At 54.6% G+C, this 17,987-nt stretch overlaps 1 protein-coding gene and 1 non-coding gene across 4 annotated transcripts; one reads left to right on the forward strand and one right to left on the reverse strand.

Moving 5' to 3' along the window:
- Nucleotides 1–2,979: 2,979 nt before the first annotated feature.
- On the reverse strand, nt 2,980–13,957 carry MIIP (migration and invasion inhibitory protein). Of its 3 annotated transcripts, none has more exons than XM_047085564.1 (10): nt 12,903–13,957; nt 11,170–11,359; nt 10,589–10,924; nt 10,092–10,176; nt 6,496–6,604; nt 6,362–6,414; nt 5,548–5,677; nt 5,267–5,363; nt 4,370–4,495; nt 2,980–4,113 (listed from the first exon to the last, which is right to left on the reverse strand). In XM_047085564.1, exons 2-10 carry the CDS (start codon nt 11,281–11,283, stop codon nt 4,051–4,053), a joined length of 1,113 nt encoding a protein of 370 aa, XP_046941520.1. In that variant the 5' UTR covers nt 11,284–11,359; nt 12,903–13,957; the 3' UTR covers nt 2,980–4,050. The 3 variants fall into 3 exon arrangements, with proteins under 3 accessions (XP_046941520.1, XP_046941521.1, XP_046941519.1); XM_047085565.1 differs by having other exon boundaries at nt 11,170–11,436; XM_047085563.1 differs by lacking the exon at nt 12,903–13,957 and having other exon boundaries at nt 11,170–11,675.
- An 847-nt stretch (nt 13,958–14,804) lies between these two features.
- On the forward strand, nt 14,805–14,877 carry TRNAK-UUU (transfer RNA lysine (anticodon UUU)). Its single transcript has one exon. It is a non-coding gene; the product is annotated as a tRNA-Lys (tRNA).
- The last annotated feature ends 3,110 nt before the right edge of the window (nt 14,878–17,987 follow it).

Here is a 17,987-nt window from a genome sequence, read left to right on the forward strand (position 1 = left end):
CTGCGTGGATCCAGACCCGGAGGCCGGGGGCAGCGGCAGGTTTAAGACCCAGAAGAAGGGGCGCCTGGGTGGCGCAGTCGGTTAAGCGTCCGACTTCAGCCAGGTCACGATCTCGCGGTCCGTGAGTTCGAGCCCCACGTCGGGCTCTGGGCTGATGGCTCGGAGCCTGGAGCCTGTTTCCGATTCTGTGTCTCCCTCTCTCTCTGCCCCTCCCCCGTTCATACTCTGTCTCTCTCTGTCCCAAAAATAAATAAACGTTGAAAAAAAAATTTAAAAAAAAAAAAAAAAAAAGACCCAGAAGAAAAGCTGGAGCAGGGCTGGAGCGGAAGGGAGGAGAGGTGGTGGGCACCACGGCCACTTCGCACTTTACAGCGTTGGCTGCTTTCGGTCCCTGCTCCTGCACGGGGGCCCCGTGGGGGCAGGACGCTGCTGTCACTGCTGTCAGGTTCACTGCAGGGCCCCGGACACGGTGATGGCACACGGCAGGAGCTCGGTGCACACACGGTGAACGAGTGAGTGAATGACCTGTGCAGGGTCCACGAGTCTATGCTGTGATACAGGCAACAGAGGTCAGTCCCTCTGTTCTTTTTTTTTTTTTTTTAAGTTTATTTAAGTAACCTCTACACTCAAGGTGGGGCTCGAACTCACAACCCCAAGATCAAGCGTCGCATGCTCCATCGACTGAGCCAGCCAGGAGACCCTGTTCTTACTTTTTTTTAAATGTTTATTTTTGAGAGAGAGAGAGACAGCATGAGCGGGGGAGGGGTGGAGAGAGAGAGAGGGAGACACAGAATCCGAAACGGGCTCCAGGCTCCGAGATGTCAGCACAGAGCCCGACGTGGGGCTTGAACCCACGGACTGGACTGCGAGATCATGACTTGAGCTGAAGTAGGACACTTAACTGACTGAGTCACCCAGGTGCTCCTTTACTTCTTTTTTTTAAATAGTTTTTTTTAGGGGCACCTGGGTGGCTCAGTCAGTTGAACGACCGACTTCAGCTCAGGTCATGATCTCATGATCTGTGAGTTCGAGCCCCACATCGGGCTCTGTGCTGACAGCTCAGAGCCAGGAGCCTGCTTCCGATTCTGTGTCTCCCTCTCTCTCTGCCCCTCCCCTGCTCGTGCTCTGTCTCCGTCTTTCAAAAAAAATGAAATAAAATGTAAAAAAGGAAAAAAAAAAGAATGCTGTTAATTTGCAGGAGTGGGGAGACACATGTAAGACATACCAGTGTCTGTGGCAACCACGGGGCTCCTTCGGTTCCATGAAATTAGAGCATCCTTCTCGTCACCTTCATGATGTGGGTAGAAAACCAGGCGAGAGGAAAACGCCAAATGCGGAACACAGGTTAGCCACCACTCTTGAGAAAGTAGGGGGAAAAATTCCAATGAAGAAAAAAAGAACTACCTCAGCTCTCATGAAGCTGTTACATTCTAGCAGGGGAGAGGGGCACACAGCAAGGAATCTCAGGATCAGGAATTCAGTAACACACGAGGCCCGAGACGGACGGGCGCAGGGAGGCGAGGCGTGTGACCGGTGGGGTCCATCTGACGGGCTCGCCAGCTGAGATGTGGAAGACTGGGTAGGAGCTAGAGGGGTGAAGGTACGGGACAAGGAGAGATCCGGGCAACCCCGGGGAGGGGGAGGGAAGGACCCTGAAGGACTGGCAGCGGCTCGTGGGTAGCTGGGAGGGCAGGACGGCGGCGGGTGGGGGCTGCAGGCTGAGTGAAGCAGGCCATGGAGACACGGAGCTCTGTCCAGGGGTCTCTGCCTGTCACCTTCACTCTTGGGGCCCCTTAGGGTTGAAGACAGGCCTCGTCCCCAAACTGGAGCAGTCACACCGACAGTTTGGGAGAGGCGGCGAGGGCAGGATAGGATCCTGGGGCCAAGCCCTCCTCGACCTCCCTGAAATGTTGACAGGCTGACCAGCAGCAAAGATCAGGTTAAGGCTGCTGTCTTCCCAGCCCAGGCGACTGTTCCCAACGGCCCCAAGGAAGCCACTGAGACAGCTGGGGGTGCGCAGAACCCAGGAGTCAGCACATAGACAGCCCGGAGGCCTTAGGCTGAAGACTTCGAAGATGCTAACTCTTTCACATTTTAACGTCTCCGAAATTAGCATTATCTCACAGCCCGGGTGAGTGTCAGAGGTTAGCACCATTTTTCCCGGTACACAAAATAAGGGTGAGTCTGACCGTCTACGGTGTCACGCTGCCAGGAGACCATGGGTGTCGTGTCTCGCACACAGAAGCAACGAAAGCCAACAGGTGAAAGCCACGTCTCCAAAAGAACTGTTTCCTTCCAGAGAAACCACTTACCCTGAGCACTTAATTGGACCCAGCGCTGCAGTCTGGACTTTTATGGGAAACATGTCTGTCTTGTTTAAACTTGCTATTCGGGGTCAGCTGAACTTAGGAGTTGATCTCAGCTGTAAATTTTTCGTTTTCGTTGGGCCGAAGGTACCCAGATTCTCTTCTCCCTCTGACCAAAGAATTTCTAACAAAACCACGGACTCCCACAGGCTCTTTGACTTAAAATTACGTTAAACATCAGAAAAAGCAAACAACCGGATCTAAATATGAGCAGAGGACCTGAACGCACACTTCTCCCAAGAAGATACACGGGTGGCTGATAAGCACAAACAAAAACGCTCCACGTTTGCAACCATCAGGGAAAAACACAAAACAGAACCACAGTGAGGTACCGCTTCACGCCCGTTAGGATGGCTGTTACAAAACATGCAGAAAGTAGGGCGGGCGCCTGGGTGGCTCAGTCGGCGAGCGTCCAACTCTTGATTTCCACTCAGTTCACGATCTCACGGTTGGTGAGTTCGGGCCCCGCATCGGACTCCGCATTGACAGCACGGAGCCTGCTTGAGATTCGCACTCTCTCTTCCTCTCTCTCTGCCCCTCTCCTGCTCACCCTGGCTCTCTCAAAAATAAACATTTTTTTTTTTTTTTTTTTTTTTTTTTAAGAAAGGGCAGAAAAGGAGGGTTGGCGAGGATGTGGAGAAACTGGAACCCACAGAGGCCGGCCACTGAGAGCTGGGGATTCATCAGTTACTGCGGCAGAACCTCCCTCACCCTGATTAACACGTGTGTTGTGAGCCACACGGGGGGCGGGGGGGGGGGACCAGGCTTTCCCGGCGTCACAGCCATGACGGCTTCCTGTGGAAGCCACAGGAGACCACAACCCTAGTTCCAGCCCTCAAAGTGGAGAAACCTCAGAAAAACCACGTGCCTCCTTGGGGCTTCAGTTCCCCTTTTACTTCATGTTCATCTTACAAAACCAGGAATTTTATATCGTTCAACCTATGGGGGGAAGACAGACACTGGCTGTTAAGCCACGAGGGGGGGACATCTGTACTCACTGCCAGCCCTGCCTGGCTCTCGGCTTCCCCATCTGTGCCTGCGGCAGCTCTGGGTCCCCTGTGGCTTCTCGGGCTGGGCTGGGGAGGGCAGTCGAGGAGCCACTGGCCCAGGGACTTTAAGAGAAGCCCTCTGTCAACGGACCCCAGCTTCAGAGACCAGGAAGGGGAGAACTCACTCATGGTCCACAGCCTCAGCCTCATCCACAGCAGACAGTCTGGGGCCCGGAGCGCCTCCCTCCCACCCGGGAGGCCGTCTACCCAGAGTTGGAAGCTGCACCGAGACCCAAACTCAGGGCACTGGATCCCCTCGGCCCAGCACAGGTTGTCAGACGTGTCTTTCCCAGGCAAGGGAACAGGCTGCCGCCAGAGCACCTCCTGGGCACTGAGGGCATCAGCAGGGCGGACCCAGCACATGTGGGAAATCTGGTGCTGCAGACGGCACTGAGCTTTATTTACAAACATGTCCCCCCATCCTCTTTCACCCGCGCCCCCCCACCCTGGGGTCCCCACCTCTGTCTCCAGGAAGGAGAAGGGCCTGAGCCCATCCACCTGCCCAACCCAAGAGGGTGGGGACTACGTTCACCTCCAGCTGAAGCCAGGCAGGGCTCCCCTCTGGTGGGTGCCCTGCCAGAGGAGAGGGGTTAGGGGGATGGCAGGGGCTCTGTCCTCCTCCGGGTGGCCAGTCCTCAGGGCTTCGGCTGGAGTCGTGACCGGAATGGGGTGGAAGGTGGGACTCGTGTTGGCTGGGCCTGGATGGTGAACAGGGAGGGGTCAGAGGGGACCACTGTGGAAGTCGCCCCCAATTCCCACGTCATCCTTCCTGGGGAGGGTGGGGTAGTTGGCAAGGAGAAGAGCCTGGAAGGGTGCTGTGGGCTGGGCTCCTGCAGAGAGAAGCTTCCAGGCTCTGCACTCCCTGCCCCAATCCAACCCCACCCCTCTAGGGACGCTGCAGACCCCAGGCCTACTCCTAGGCATCTGTCCCTCCTGGGGTACCCTGGACCATACCAGGCGGGCAGCTGACAGCTTCCGGTGCTGGGCCTCGGAGGAGACACAGGACCAAAGGTCCAGGCTCTTGGGAGCTGAGCTTTTCTCGGGCTTCGGAGGGAGAATGTCCCAGCCCATCAGGCAGTGCTGTGGAGAGCAAGGGAGTAAGGCACTTGGTCTGTGGCAGGGCTCTCCTCTGATGGGGCGCACCCCAGGGAGGGGCTGTGCCTCTCCCCTGGGACTGCCTGTATCCTGGGTTACCCCAGGCGTCCCTTTCCTTACCCCGCTGACCCAGGCCCTGGGCCCTTGGCCTGAGACGGGAGGAGGGAAGGCCGTGGATACTGACAGAGCACTTCCTGTATGCTGGGCTCTGCCCCACGCCTGATGGGGACTGATTCCCTGAACTACCCACCCCCCCCCCCCCCCCGGTCTGAGGACTCATGCGTTCATTTTACAGGCGAGCAGGCTAACTTTCTTCGGCATCCTTTCTCCTCTCCCCAGTCTCAGCTCCCCCAGCCTCAACCGGCAGAGGAGGGATCTCCACTGACCCCTACCCTTACCCAGGGGACATAAAGAATGTTTCTAGGAGGGGCTCGATGGAAACATTAAGGACCTGGGTTCAAATCCCAGCTCTTCCACCTGCGGACCGGAGGCCAGTGCCCTCCCTCTGCCTTGTCTCATCTGGACAGCGGGACGCTTATCCTGGAAGCCACATCGTGGGTGGGGAACAGGCAACAAGCATAATACAGGTGATGGAAATGGCCCAGCCTGAACTCCAGGGATCTGGGCACCCACCCTCCTTGTGCCCAGCCTCTCTGTGGGCCCTGGGACAGTCTGTGGCCCTCTCTGGGCCTCAAGATCCACCAGGGAACCTGGGCCCCGCGCTCAGCTCCACCCAGGCCCCACTCGGCTGCTCACCCGGGGCAGGGCCAGCGTGTCAGAAGCATCGAAGCTCTTCCGTCGGTGGACGCGGTGCCGGTGCGGAGGGTCCAGGACAGACAGCGGGATGCTCACCCTGGGGGCAGGGGCAGTGGACAGAGAAGGCGTTGCTTTGGGCGCCTCCGGGCCGCTCTGGGACCCCAGCCCCGGACCCGGCCTTCCCTCCCTCAAGACCGGCGGGCCTCAGGCTGGGCTCCTCTCCTCGGTCGCTGCCGCCTCCATGGCTGCCCCCGGGTGTCCTACCTGCTCTGGCCACTCACCTGACCTGCGCGGGCTCCACCAGGGTCTCAGGGCCCCGCCGGTCCCGAGGTGTCCTGCACAGGCGGCAGGGGGAGCCAGGATCCGAAGGCACCAGAAACAGGCGCCGGTTGACGCGGTAACAGTACACGCCTGCGGGGCCGTGAGAAGCGGCAGCTCCCTTCAGCCGGGGGCCCGGATCCCTGGACCCCCTTCCTACCCCAACCACACGGGCCCGCCGCCACCCCCCCGCCGGCAGCCGCACGCGCACGCAGGTGTACACGTACGGAACACTAACACGCACCTGAGCTCACGTGACAAAACACGGAGGACACACGCTCGCACGCGCGCGCACACACCCATCAATGTGACACGTGCAAACCCAAAGCACGGCTCTGTATGGTCACATTCACGGACACACGTGCGCGTGCCTAAACTGGCAAGCACACACAGTATGCACGCACACACGTGTTCACATGAATGGCCCTTCCTTACGCGTGAGGCACGCACGTGAATGCACCATGTGCTGCAGACATAAACCCAAAGCAAAGACTCAGGACTCTGTGACTGAGCCAGCACCTCTCCCCCACCCCACCCCCGGAGCGCCGACTGGAGGAAGTGGGGGGCACACGGGAAAGGAGGCAGCTGGCGAGAGGTAAGGTGACAAACGGCTGGCCCTGATCTCTGCAAGTCCAGGCCTCAGTACACCCTCACCACCCCCCCAGGGCCTGCCCCACCCTGTCCAGACCCAAGGCTTCCCTCCCCGAGTCCCCGCCACCCCAGCTGCCTCCCTAGGCCCCCGAGACCTCGGCCAGGCTGCCGAGAATTTACACTCACATTCGTGGTCGTGGTCCACCCTGCTGCTCTCCCGGAGGCTGAGGGACCGGGGTCTGTGAAGTGACAGGGGTGAGCAGGCCAGGCGACGGGGTCCCTGAGCCGCCCTGCCCATCCCCTCGGCCAGCCCTGCTCACTCGGGGTCACTGTGAATACACTCCTCCTTGTTGGCTTCCCGGAAATCCTGCAGCTTCGAGAAGAAGGCCTCGGGCTTGCTGGTGATGGGCGAGGTGTTGTCCAGAGACCCTGGAGTGGGCAAAGCACCGGGGAGCTGCTGTGTGGCCACTGGCCGAGCCTTAAGGGGTGCTCGGCACAGCACTCCAGTCTACCTGCTTTGCCCCCCACTCTGCCTCATGCAGACCTGGAGGGGGCCCTCTGCTCACCGTGACTGCTGGCTTTGTCTGTGCAAGCACCCAGGCAAAAAATATTTACAGAGCCCCTCCTAGGGGCCAGACACTGGTTGTTGTTTTTTTTTAAGTTTTATTTATTTGTTTTCAAAGAGAGAGTGAGCGTGCAGGAGGAGCAGAGAGAGAGAGGGAGAGGGAGAGAATCGCAAGCAAGCCCCACATGGTCAGTGCAGAGCCCGACACGGGGCTTGAACTCACGAACACTGAGATCATGACCTGAGCCAAAACCAAGAGTTGGATACTTAAAAGACTAAGCCACCCAGGTGCCCCATGCCCTCATGAGCCTCACAGATATGGTGGCAAAAGGGGCACCTGGGTGGCTCAGTCGGTTAAGCGTCCGACTTCAGCTCAGGTCATGATGCCACAGTTCGTGAGTTTGAGCCCCGCGTCAGGCTTTGTGCTGACAGCTCAGAGCCTGAAGCCTACTTCAGTTTCTGTGTTTCCTTCTCTCTCTCTGCCTGTCCCCTGCTTGTGCTCTGTCTCTCTCTCTCTCTCTCTCTCTCTCTCTCTCAAAAATAAACATTAAAAAAAATTAAAAAAAAAAAAAACCATGGTGGCAAGAAACTAGTCACCAAAGAAACCTGTGACACGAAACCGAATAGTGACGTCCGCCAGGAAGTAGAGCAGAGTCAGGCACGCATGCAAGACAGAGCTCACGGATGACAGGGCGGTGTCGGCAGGGGACCGAAGCCCAACCAAGAAAAAGCGAGGGAGGGAAACTGGAGACGGCGAGTCTAGAGAGCCCTTTCGAGGAGTTCTGTTATAAAGAAAAGCAGAGATGGGAATGCAAGCTGGTGCAGCCACTCTGGAAAACAGCATGGAGGTTCCTCAAAAAACTAAAAAGAGAACTACCCTACGACCCAGCAATGGCACTACTAGGCATTTATCCAAGGAACACAGGTGTGCTGTTTCGAAGGGACACATGCATCCCAATGTTTACAGCAGCACTATCAACAATAGCCAAAGTATGGAAAGAGCCTAAATGTCCATCGACGGATGAATGGATAAAGAAGATGTGGTGTGTGTGTGTGTGTGTGTATACACATACACAATGGAGCATTACTCGGCAATCAAAAAGAATGAAATCTTGCATTTGCAACTACGTGGATGGAACTGGAGGCTATTATGCTAAGTGAAATTAGTCAGTCAGAGAAAGACAAAAATCATATGACTTCATTCACATGAGGACTTGAAGAGACAAAACAGATGGACATAAGGGAAGGGAAACAAAAATAATATTAAAACAGGGAGGGGGACAGACTCTTAAATATGGAGAACAAACAGAAGGTTAAGGGGAAGGGTTGTGGGAGGGGGGGATGGGCTAAATGGGTTAAGGGGCACTAAGGAATCTACTCCTGAAATCATTGTTGCACCATATCCTAACTAATTTGGGTGTAAATTTTAAAAAATAAAAAATAAAATTAAGAAAAAAACCAAAAACCAAAAAACAAAGGAAAGAAAGCAAGAGAAAGAAAGAAAAAGAAAAAGAAATTGAAATTAAGAAAAGCACAGAAAACGGGCAGTGACCAGAAGCAAACATAAGATAAAGAGAGAAACGTTTCGGGGCACCTGGGTGGCTCAGAAGTTGGGCGTCCAACTTCAGCTCAGGTCATGATCTCATAGTCCGTGAGTTCGAGCCCCGCGTCGGGCTCTGTGCTGACGGCTCAGAACCTGGAGCCTGTTTCAGATTCTGTGTCTCCCTCTCTCTGCCCCTTCCCCGCTCATGCTCTGTCTCTCTCTGTCTCTCAAAAATGAATAAACATTAAAAAAAAAAATTAAAAAAAAAAAAAGAGAAACGTTTCAGCGGGATAGAAAATAGCACATTGCAGCTTTACCCCTGAGCAGAGGGAAGACTTCGCTAAGTGGCTCAGCCCTCATGGCTCGGCCTTGTCATCCGTCAACGGGGACAACAGCAGCACCCAGCTGATAGGGTCACCGTGAAAAGCAAAGGAGAGAACAGGAGCAAAGCCGAGAGAAGAACAACGACATAATGAGCACCAGGTAAAACCACCACTCATCACTCCTCTGGGCTGTTCATATGCTGCTGGGACCGAGTGAGGAGGAGAGAATCACAGGAAGCAAATCCTCTGGGAGCCTGGAGGGGATGGGGCAGAGCGTACAAATGCGGGGACAGTCCTTAGATGGGAGCACTCGCTCACCCTTGGGAAAGAGAGCGAACACAGGAACAGGGCAGGCGGGAGGCGGATGCCTCCATTTTCCACAAATGGCAAGCAAGGCAGTGAGCTGACAGGCTGGGAAATCCTTGGGATGGGGCCTGAGTCTCCACCGCCCCTGGTCCCAGCAACCCCATGGAGCACCTGCCTTCAGGAAGTAACTCAACCTCTCTGTGCCTCAGTTTCCTCCTTTGCAAAACGAGGATCCAAACAGCACCCACCTCTTAGGGCCAGTCACTCTCTCATTCAACAAGTGCTGTCTAAGGGCCTGCCATGTGTCCCACACCTAAGCGCAGGCTTGGGAAATACAGCAAGAAGACAGCTATGGCCCTGCTCAAATTCGTTCTAGCGTTCTGGTGGAGAACTCAGACAAGACACAAGGAAACAAGGGGTGCCTGGCTGGCTCCATTGGAAGAAAGTGATCTCGGGGTTGGGAGTTCAAGCACCACACTGGGTGTAGAGATTACTTAAAAACTTCAAGAAAAAAAAAAAGAACAAGGAAACAAGACGATTCCTGAGAACAAATGATACGAAGAACATACAAATGATTAATGCCACAGGCAATGACGCAGGGGGCAGTGGCCCTACGACAGTATGCTCGCAAGAAAGGCCTAGACTTTAAGCTGGGCCCTCAGTGACGAAAAGGAACCACAGGGTGTGAACCTGGGGAAGCGCACGCCAGGCAGTAGGAATAGCAAGCGCAAAGGCCCTGAGGTGACCATGAGTATGGCAGGTTCAAGGACCACCAAGGAGACCAGAGAAGCTGGAGCAAAGAGCCAGAAAGTGGATAGTCAGAGGTCATGTCAACAGAGCTAAGTGAGGCTAGGTCATACCCCCTAAGTCTAAATGACGACTTTGGATTTTCTTCTAACTGCTAAGTATTCTGATCCCCATGTTTAAAAATTCATTCTGGCTGTCATGTCAAAAATGGATAGGAACAGGGTGGACGAAGCCAAAGGGAGAGCAGCTGGGCCACTGAGGTTGCTGGGAGTGGGGGTAGAGGGGGATGGGCAGTAAAAGGTAAAGAGTGATATGCATACAGAGTTTTGCAAGGGCCCAGCACCAATAAATACTAAAGAATATGGCAGCTCTGACTCATTCATTCATTCAGTCCCGACAGGGGCTCAGGCAGGTATCTGGAAACGGCCATACCTGCGATCCAGTCGTAGCCCAAGTATGGTCTGAGGCGCCAGCTCCTGTCAGGCACTGAAGACTCTTCACCGAAGGTCACTCTTGGCTGAGGAGGGAGACAAAGAGCGGCAAAGACTAGGCCTGCAGGCCCAGCCCGAAGGAGGTCCCACCTTGGGGGAAGGAAAGGAGCTGTGTCTTAACTTATACCCTGACATGGGCCCCGGGGCTCGGCCACGGACTCGGGAGCTGGAGGATAAGAACTGGCCCCCCAAGATCCCCTTATGTGTGACTCTGACCAAGCCTCGGAGCCTTGGTCTTCCCATCTGTATAACAGGCTCATCACCTTCTTCCCAAAGTGCTGAGAAACTAACACCACCACTTTTCGAGCACTTAGGGTGAGCTGGACATGACTCGAGGCATCTTCTGGAAGCCTCTCACCCCGTAAGGGAGGCTGCCCATGACTGCGTTTGTCAGACAGGCGAACTGACGTTCAAGGAAGTTCTATTCTCCCACGTTACCTTGGACGGCCTGCTTTGTTGATCCAGGATGGACCTCTGGGCCTGGGCCTCCTGAGGCCCCGGCCTGTCCGGCTCTCCTGAAAGCTCCGTGCCATCCGGGTCTGAGATGGCCAGTAAGGGTGCCGAGCAGGGCCTCAGTGAACCCAGGGACGGCCGGCGTCGGTATGCGGCAGGTGGGAGAGACATCACTCCAGAGCTGGCCCCGCCAGCCCAGGACATATCACAGGGGCCACCCTGGTGGGCACCCTGAAGGCTGGAGGCTCTCGGGGCCACCGAGGACGTCTCCTGGGACGATGGAGTCTGGGAGTCACAGCTGCTGCTGGAGTCCCGGGTTGACTGGAACAGAGAGGCCAGGTCACCAGGCAGCGGCCCGGTCACACACCCAGCTGGCCTGCACTAGGCACGAAAGCCTGGGTCCTCATTCCTGCTCCAGCCTCTGCACGTCCCACCCAGTCCCTTCCTCGCTGGGCCTCAGTTTCCCCTTCGCCACTAAACTGGGCACGCTGCACTGGAGGTCTGGATTCCGGCCTGGTCAGGCAGCCCCCTCCACACCCCCGGGAGTTCTCAAGGCGGGTGCTCACCCCTGAGGCTGCCTTGGCCACCGACCGCCGCACAGCATCTTGCCCGACCCACAGCTGCCTCAGGAGCACCAGATTGAGCTGCCGGAGCTGCACCGAGTCCTTGGTCTCCACCATCCCAGGCGTTATCGTGAGGCTTCCTCCTGGGCTGCGGAGCCCCCTCCGGGCCAGGAACCAGGCCCAGCTCTTCTACCTGAAGCCAAAACAGCATGACACTGGGCTGGGCTGCGAAGCCCCCTCCGGGCCAGGAACCAGGCCCAGCTCTTCTACCTGAAGCCAAAACAGCATGACACTGGGCTGCCAGTTCGAATCCCCGCTCTGGAACTCCCTAACTGTGTAGCCCCAACCAAGTGATTTAATCTCTCTATGCCTCAGTTTCCTCATCCGCCAAACAGAGATGATGACAGTATCTAACGCGTAAGGTTACTGTAGAGATTGTTTGTTTTTTAAGTTTACTTATTTTTTGAGAGAGGGAGAGCAGGGGAGGGGCAGAGAGAGCAGGAGAGAGAGAATCCCAGGCAGGCTCCACACCATCAGCGTGGGGCCCGATGTGGGGCTTGAACCCCAAACTGTGAGATTATGACCTGAGCCGAAACCAAGAGTTGGCCACTTAACCGACTGAGCTACCCAGGCACCCTATTTTTATTTTATTTTATTTTTTTAAGTTTATTAATTTTTGAGAGAGACTGTGTGTTACTGCAGGGATTAGTGAGATAATGCATGTTAAACCTTACTATGGTACCTGGTACAGAGTGAGCATCCCACAAACGTCTCTTATTACTAAACTGGCCAGAGTGTGTTCGCTTACATGCCAAAAGAGAACAATCCCCTTTAACAATAAAATTTGGGTAACATGTAGAAATATGCAGATATTAGGATAATGTGTAGAAAACAATTAGGGCAAGTCTACAAATGTAAAAGTATTATAACTTGTGAATCCAACACAAATCAGGCTCCTGAACGGGCTCTTCCCTCTATCCTGCCCACCCTTCCACTTTACAAACGAAGAAACCAAAGTTCAGAAAAGTTAACCAACTTGCCCCACGTCACACAGCTAGTGACAAGGCCGGGATTTGAACCCAAATCTGGCTACAGGGTCCATGGTCACTCCAGCCTCTCCCTTGTGCAGAGAGGTGCTTGGGAAGCCTTCTCCTCTCCTCATTCTTTACCCCCCCCCCCCCCAAGGAACCAGGCTCAGGAACACAGAGATGCTTCTGGAAGGGATTTCTGCAGACTAGGGGAAGGCGCTGCCTAATCCTCTCAGGGCTCCAGGCCCAGGCTCCACCCAGAAACTCAATGTCCCGGAATGTGCACCATCCCGGTTTTAACACTGGGTCGGGCCAGACCCTACTCGCAGAAACCCGGCCCGACCCCCAACCCTCCCTCCCACCCACACTTCTGGATCGCCGTCACCAGGAGCCCCCTTCTCAGGGCCGGGCTGCAGGGGCTGAGGTCGAAAAAACAGACTACACCCGACACGCCCCCACACACGCGTCCCGGGTATAGACGATTCTTGCTGCGACTGCGCCTGGGAAGCTAACAGCGGCGCAAATGCAACGGGAAGGCGACGTTCACAAGACAAACAGGGGCAGCAAAACTGCCGGGCGCTCCCGGGAAAAGAGGCTCAGCCTCCCCCTTCCTTCCCATCGCGGTCCCCGGATCCTCCGCGGGGGCGCACGTGGGGCCTCCCGCCGCGTCCCGCCGCCTCACGGCGGCCCCGCAGCTTCCGCGCTCACCTCCTGGAAACCTGGAAACCCGCAAGCCTGACGCCGCTTTCGCAGCCCGTAGTCCCGCCCTTCTCGCCCCACGCGTCGCTGCCGCTGGGGGCGGAGCCATATCTGGCCGTCCTGATTGGCCAGATTGCGGGAGGAGTCGGAGGCTCCTGCGAACGTTACTCGGCGTTCCGAAGCGGCAGTTTCAACATTGGGGCGGGACTAACAGAGGGACTCAATAGCTGATTGGTCAATTTCCAAGGTCGTGTACTGGACGTCGACTATCGGTCTGGTGCGGGCTCCCGGAGGGCGAGCTCCGATTGGTCAGGATGGGGTGGCCGAACTCGCGGGGGTTTGGCTGGGGCAGTTTCGAAGTCTGGACCCGGAGCTGCTCCTGCTAAGGAGAATTCTGCTGAGGGATGCCAGGCGGGGCTGGGGTAGGCGGTGGCTGGAGACCCATTCTTCCATACTTTCTTTCCGGTATTTATCGTGCCTACTTTGTGCTAAGAGGCACTGTACTAGGCATTGGGGGGGCAGAGAAGAATGAAGAGGGGTCCTTGCCTGGAGGAAAGGGAGTAAATTAGCACGAATATAGATACCTATAATGTATGCGGAGTGCTATGTTCCAGGTATTTTCTATAGGCCAGTGCATGCCAGCCCCATTTTACAGCGAAAACAAAAATGAAGCCATAAAAGATGAAGTGACTTGCTCAGAGCATTTTTAAACTAATCAGCTTGATTCAGCAAATTAACAGAGAGAAAGGAAGAAAGGATAGGAGGGAGGAAGGAAGGGGAAAAAAGGAAAGGAGAAAGAGAAAGGGAGAGAGGGATCATTTTGGGGTGATGGACATGTTCTAAAATTGGATTGTGGTGAAGGCTGCACGACTTTGTAAACTTGCTTAAATGATTGAATTTTGTGGTATGTAAATTACACCTCAATAAAGCTGGGTTTTCTTTTAATTGAAGTCGTATCCTCTATACAATCCAGTCACTCTACCCCTAAGCATTTATCCAAGAAGAAAAAAAATTGTCCATACAAAGATTTGCATAGGAATGTTCACAGCAGCTTTATCCAAACATCTGTCAACAGGTAAATGGATAGACATATTGCGGTATATCCATACAATGGATACTACTCAGCAATAAAAATGAATAAACTATTGATATGCACAATATGGATGCATCTCAAGACAGTTACACTGCATGGAAAACAAAGAGTACATACTGTACTTTCCATCTGTATAAAACTTTAGAAAATGTAAACTGATCTATAGCTCTATAGCGATAGAAAGATAAGTGGTTGCTAGGAGATTGAGTGGGAGGAGGCATGGTAAAGGGGCACGAGGAAACCTTGGCGGTGATGGATACGTTCACTGTCTGGGTTGTGGTGATGGTCTCATGGTGCATGTGGTGCATATATATGTCTAAAGTTATTAAATTGTACACTCTAAATGTGCAGTTCTATATAAATTATCTTATTTTTTAAGATTTTTAAAAATGTTTTATTTATTTTTGAGAGAGAGAGAGAGAGACAGAGTGTGAGCAGGGAAAGGTCAGAGAGAGAGGGGGAGACAGAATCTGAAGCAGCTCCAGGCTCCGAGCTGGCAGCACGGAGCCCGACGCGGGGCTTGAACTCACGAACCATGAGATCATGACCTGAGCTGAAGTCGATGCTTAACGCACCGAGCCACCCAGGCGCCCCTAAATTATAGCTTTTTAAATGTTTACTTATTTCTTTTGAGAGAGAGAGGAGGAGGGAAGGGGCAGAGAAAGAAGAGAGAAAATCTGAAGCTGCACTGTGCAGAGCCCAACCCAGGGCTTGATCCCATGAACCATGAGATCACGACTGGAGCCGAAATCAAGAGTCAGACGCTTAGTGAACTGAGCCACCCAGGCGCCCCTATAAAATTACATCTTGGTAGGAGTGCCTGGCTGGCTCAGTTGGTAGAGCATGGAACTTTTGATCTCAGGGTCATGAGTTCAAGCCTCGTGTTGGGCGTAGAGCTTACTTTTAAATAAATAAATAAATACCCGATAAAGCTGTTAAAAGATGTGAAGCAAGTAAAGGAAAAAAAGAACTTGGCCTCATGGGGCACATTGTGTTTGTAGTAGCTGGAATGGACAGCTGCCACTTTCGTGCCACCACACCCTCTCAGGAGTGGCCCTGAGGACAAAGACAAAGGCTGATCCTTGCCCCAGTGGACACAGCTGTGTGCTTCACACTTGGTCACCTACACATAAAGAGGGATGTACAGCCTGAGGAACAGACACGCACAATGCCCTGGGTGGTGGCAAATGGCTGGCGGCCTGGAGCCTGGAAGGAAAAGTTTGGAAGATGGGGGGTGGGCAGGAGAACTGGGGAAGGGGTAGGAAGATGAACCTGTGAAAACCAATGGGAGGGGCACAACGGATTAAGTCTCTGGGTCTCACGTTTCCAGTCCATCAGAGAATGTCCGATGCCGGGGAGAAGGTTGGTCAACAAACAGCTGGAATGGGGCATCTGGGTGGCTCAGTTGGTTAAGCGCCCAACTCATGATTTCAGCTCAGGTCATGATCTCACGGTTCCTGAGTTCGAGCCCTGCATCAGGCTCTGCGCTGACAGTGCGGAGCCTGCTTCGGGTTCTCTGTCTCCCTCTCTGCGCCTCTCCCGCTCGCACTCTTATCTCTCTCGAAATAAATAAACAGTTAAAAAAAAAAAAGTAGCTGGAAAGGCTGATGTGCTGCTAGATGTCAGCAGGCCTCCCTCCTCAGCCACCCTAGAGTGGGTACGGGGGGCCCAGGGACAGACAGAGCAGCCATGAGGACAGGGATCAAAGTGGCCTGGGCTCCTCTCCCAAAGGCTCACGCAGGTCCCTCTGCCACCGAACGCCCGGTCTGCTGAAGCAGGAACAAAGCTGAGCCCTCGATATACCATCTCCGAGGGACCAGCCAGCCACTGGTAGCAGATCGATGGCTTCAGTCCCCTGATGGAAGGGGGCCATTTGTACCTATTGAAATTGATACTATTCTACATACCAGCTCCCCTGACCTGCTTGTGGGGCCCTCCCCCGGACGGCCATGTGAGGGCTTTAGATCACCTGAATGCAGTGACCCGGGACACACACATGGCCTCACGCCAACGTGCCGGAGTCCAGCTCCCGCGGGTCCAGGGGTTCCTGAAGGATGAACGGCGTCGGCGAAAACGTGAAAATAAAACAAAACTAAAATAAACCACTAAAATAAAAACGGACACAGACAACAGCAGCATGTTGAACTGGCCGATTTATCGTAGCAAACGCGGTATTATATTTGCTAGTGATTTCCTTGTAGCGTACGTCATCTATATTTTCTGGCTTTACCCAATTCTAAAATTGTTCCTTAGTGTCATCACCTAATAAGGAATAACATGATTGGGCTTTTTTTTGGTAACGTTCCCTCCTGCCCTTTGCGTATTGATTAATTTCTTTCATTGTTTTTATTATGCATCTACGTTCATCTATAACCTATAAAGTACTTGCTTTGCTGTTTTCATGAAAGGTCATTTATCTCTCAACACCTCAAGTGGAACAGTTACAGGGACATGACCTCTTAGTTGTTTCCCTGAACCATTCGTGGTTTTGAAAAACAAAAGTGTTCGCCTGGGTCCGAGGTGCCAGGAGGGGGGCCGGGAGGGCCTTAGAAACCCACGCCTTATACGTTCTGAGAGAGACCCTGCACCTAGGAACCAATGAACCATTCTGTACTTTAACCGACTAGGTTCAGTCGTCATCTGGAATGCTTCCTAGGGGCCAAGTGGGCCCAGGGGTTAGAGTGACCTGCGTCCATAGATACGCTCCTTAGTTACCGGAGTGGGGCTTTCGGATCCATATGTCTCTCCTTCGTTGGCCGCCTTTGCTGGCAAATGCATGAGGCTATCCTTCCGGCAAGTAGAGGAGTCTCCATAGGGGATGGCAAGGGCTAAACGTAAGGCCGCACAAGCTCTTGCGGAACCTTATTTTCTTCCCTAATGGTTCTTTTCCCAGGGGGCCTGTCGAGGGCAGTTCCCCAACAGACAATACCCCAGGTAGTCTTAAGGCCGAATTACCTAGAAGCGGGAGGACAAGAAGCTTCACTGTCGGCGGGCCGCCCTGCCGTCGCCAATCCGTCCACAGCCCGGGCTCTGCCACTCGGGCTGGGAATAGCTCGTCTTCCAGCACCAAAGGGCCCATTTTTTGGCAAAATGTGGAACAATGGGCATCCGACTAAAGGGTCCACCGATCTCACCAGGAACCCCAACACCCAGGTGGCACAGCCTGAAAGGACCAAGCTCAGGAACCATACCTCGTAGCTCTATTCTCTAAGGAGCTGAGATACGCTGCTGTGTCCCCTGCGGCTACAACACACGGGTACAGGAAGCAGAGGGTGGAAGTCAAAAAGGCCTCTCCCCTCATCACTCCAATGACCCACTTCTGGAGTTTGTGTTTCCTGTGCCTGGGGGCAGGAAGCTTCTGCCCAGGGACACAATAGGGTCCCATCAACTGGAAGATGTGACCTGGTCATTGGCCCCCTCCTGCTGGCAGACCAGCGGGCCTGTGGGCTCACCCGGAAGAGCCAGGGCTGTGCAGTGGGGCAGGGGGGTGTCGGGAACCCCCTTGGGTGTCTGGCTCTTGGTGTTTCCACACCCACTGCTAACAGTAAGTGGCAACCGCGGCGATCACAGCCCAGCCAGGGCGTGATGACCAAGGGCTGGGATCCCTAGGGATGAAGTCTGGATCACCCCACCAGGAAATAACCAGAGGAGCTGCAGCACGAGGCATAAGGGAGATCTAGGATGGGGGCGGACGAGGGACCAGCTGTAGCAGCAGGGCCTGTAGCCAGGGCCACTGGTCCTCTGAGGCAGAGCCGGTGCTGGCTACCGCCTTGTAGGGCTCTGTTGGGTCAGACCCAGACCCCGCCTCTCAGGAAAGAAGGGAGAGAAGACAGCGCAGCTCTGAGTGAGTTGAGGGGTGGGCTGTCTGGCACAAGCCTTTTGCACCCCTTCAGACCCTCCCGGCCTCCCTTGCCTGTCGCGCTAGCTCTGCCTGGGCTGAGTGATGTGCAGCTTGCACAGCCTGCCCACACCCCACCCCCGGCCCACACCCGCCCCGCGCC

This window comes from Lynx rufus, unplaced genomic scaffold (genome assembly GCF_022079265.1).
Source record: "Lynx rufus isolate CCGP_SWC_20201006 ecotype Redwood Valley unplaced genomic scaffold, mLynRuf1.p SCAF_2, whole genome shotgun sequence".
In the NCBI taxonomy this organism is placed as follows: domain Eukaryota; kingdom Metazoa; phylum Chordata; class Mammalia; order Carnivora; family Felidae; genus Lynx; species Lynx rufus.

Bases quoted from the DNA above. Each gene is read 5' to 3' on its own strand.
- MIIP (XM_047085564.1), bottom strand. From the start codon at position 11,283: ATGGTGGAGACCAAGGACTCGGTGCAGCTCCGGCAGCTCAATCTGGTG. The intron at 6,415-6,495 runs GTGAGCAGGGCT...GTCACTTCACAG, and splicing joins TGTATTCACAGTGACCCCGA to ACCCCGGTCCCTCAGCCTCC. The intron at 5,678-6,361 runs GTGAGTGTAAAT...ACGGCCCCGCAG, and splicing joins GGTGGACCACGACCACGAAT to GCGTGTACTGTTACCGCGTC.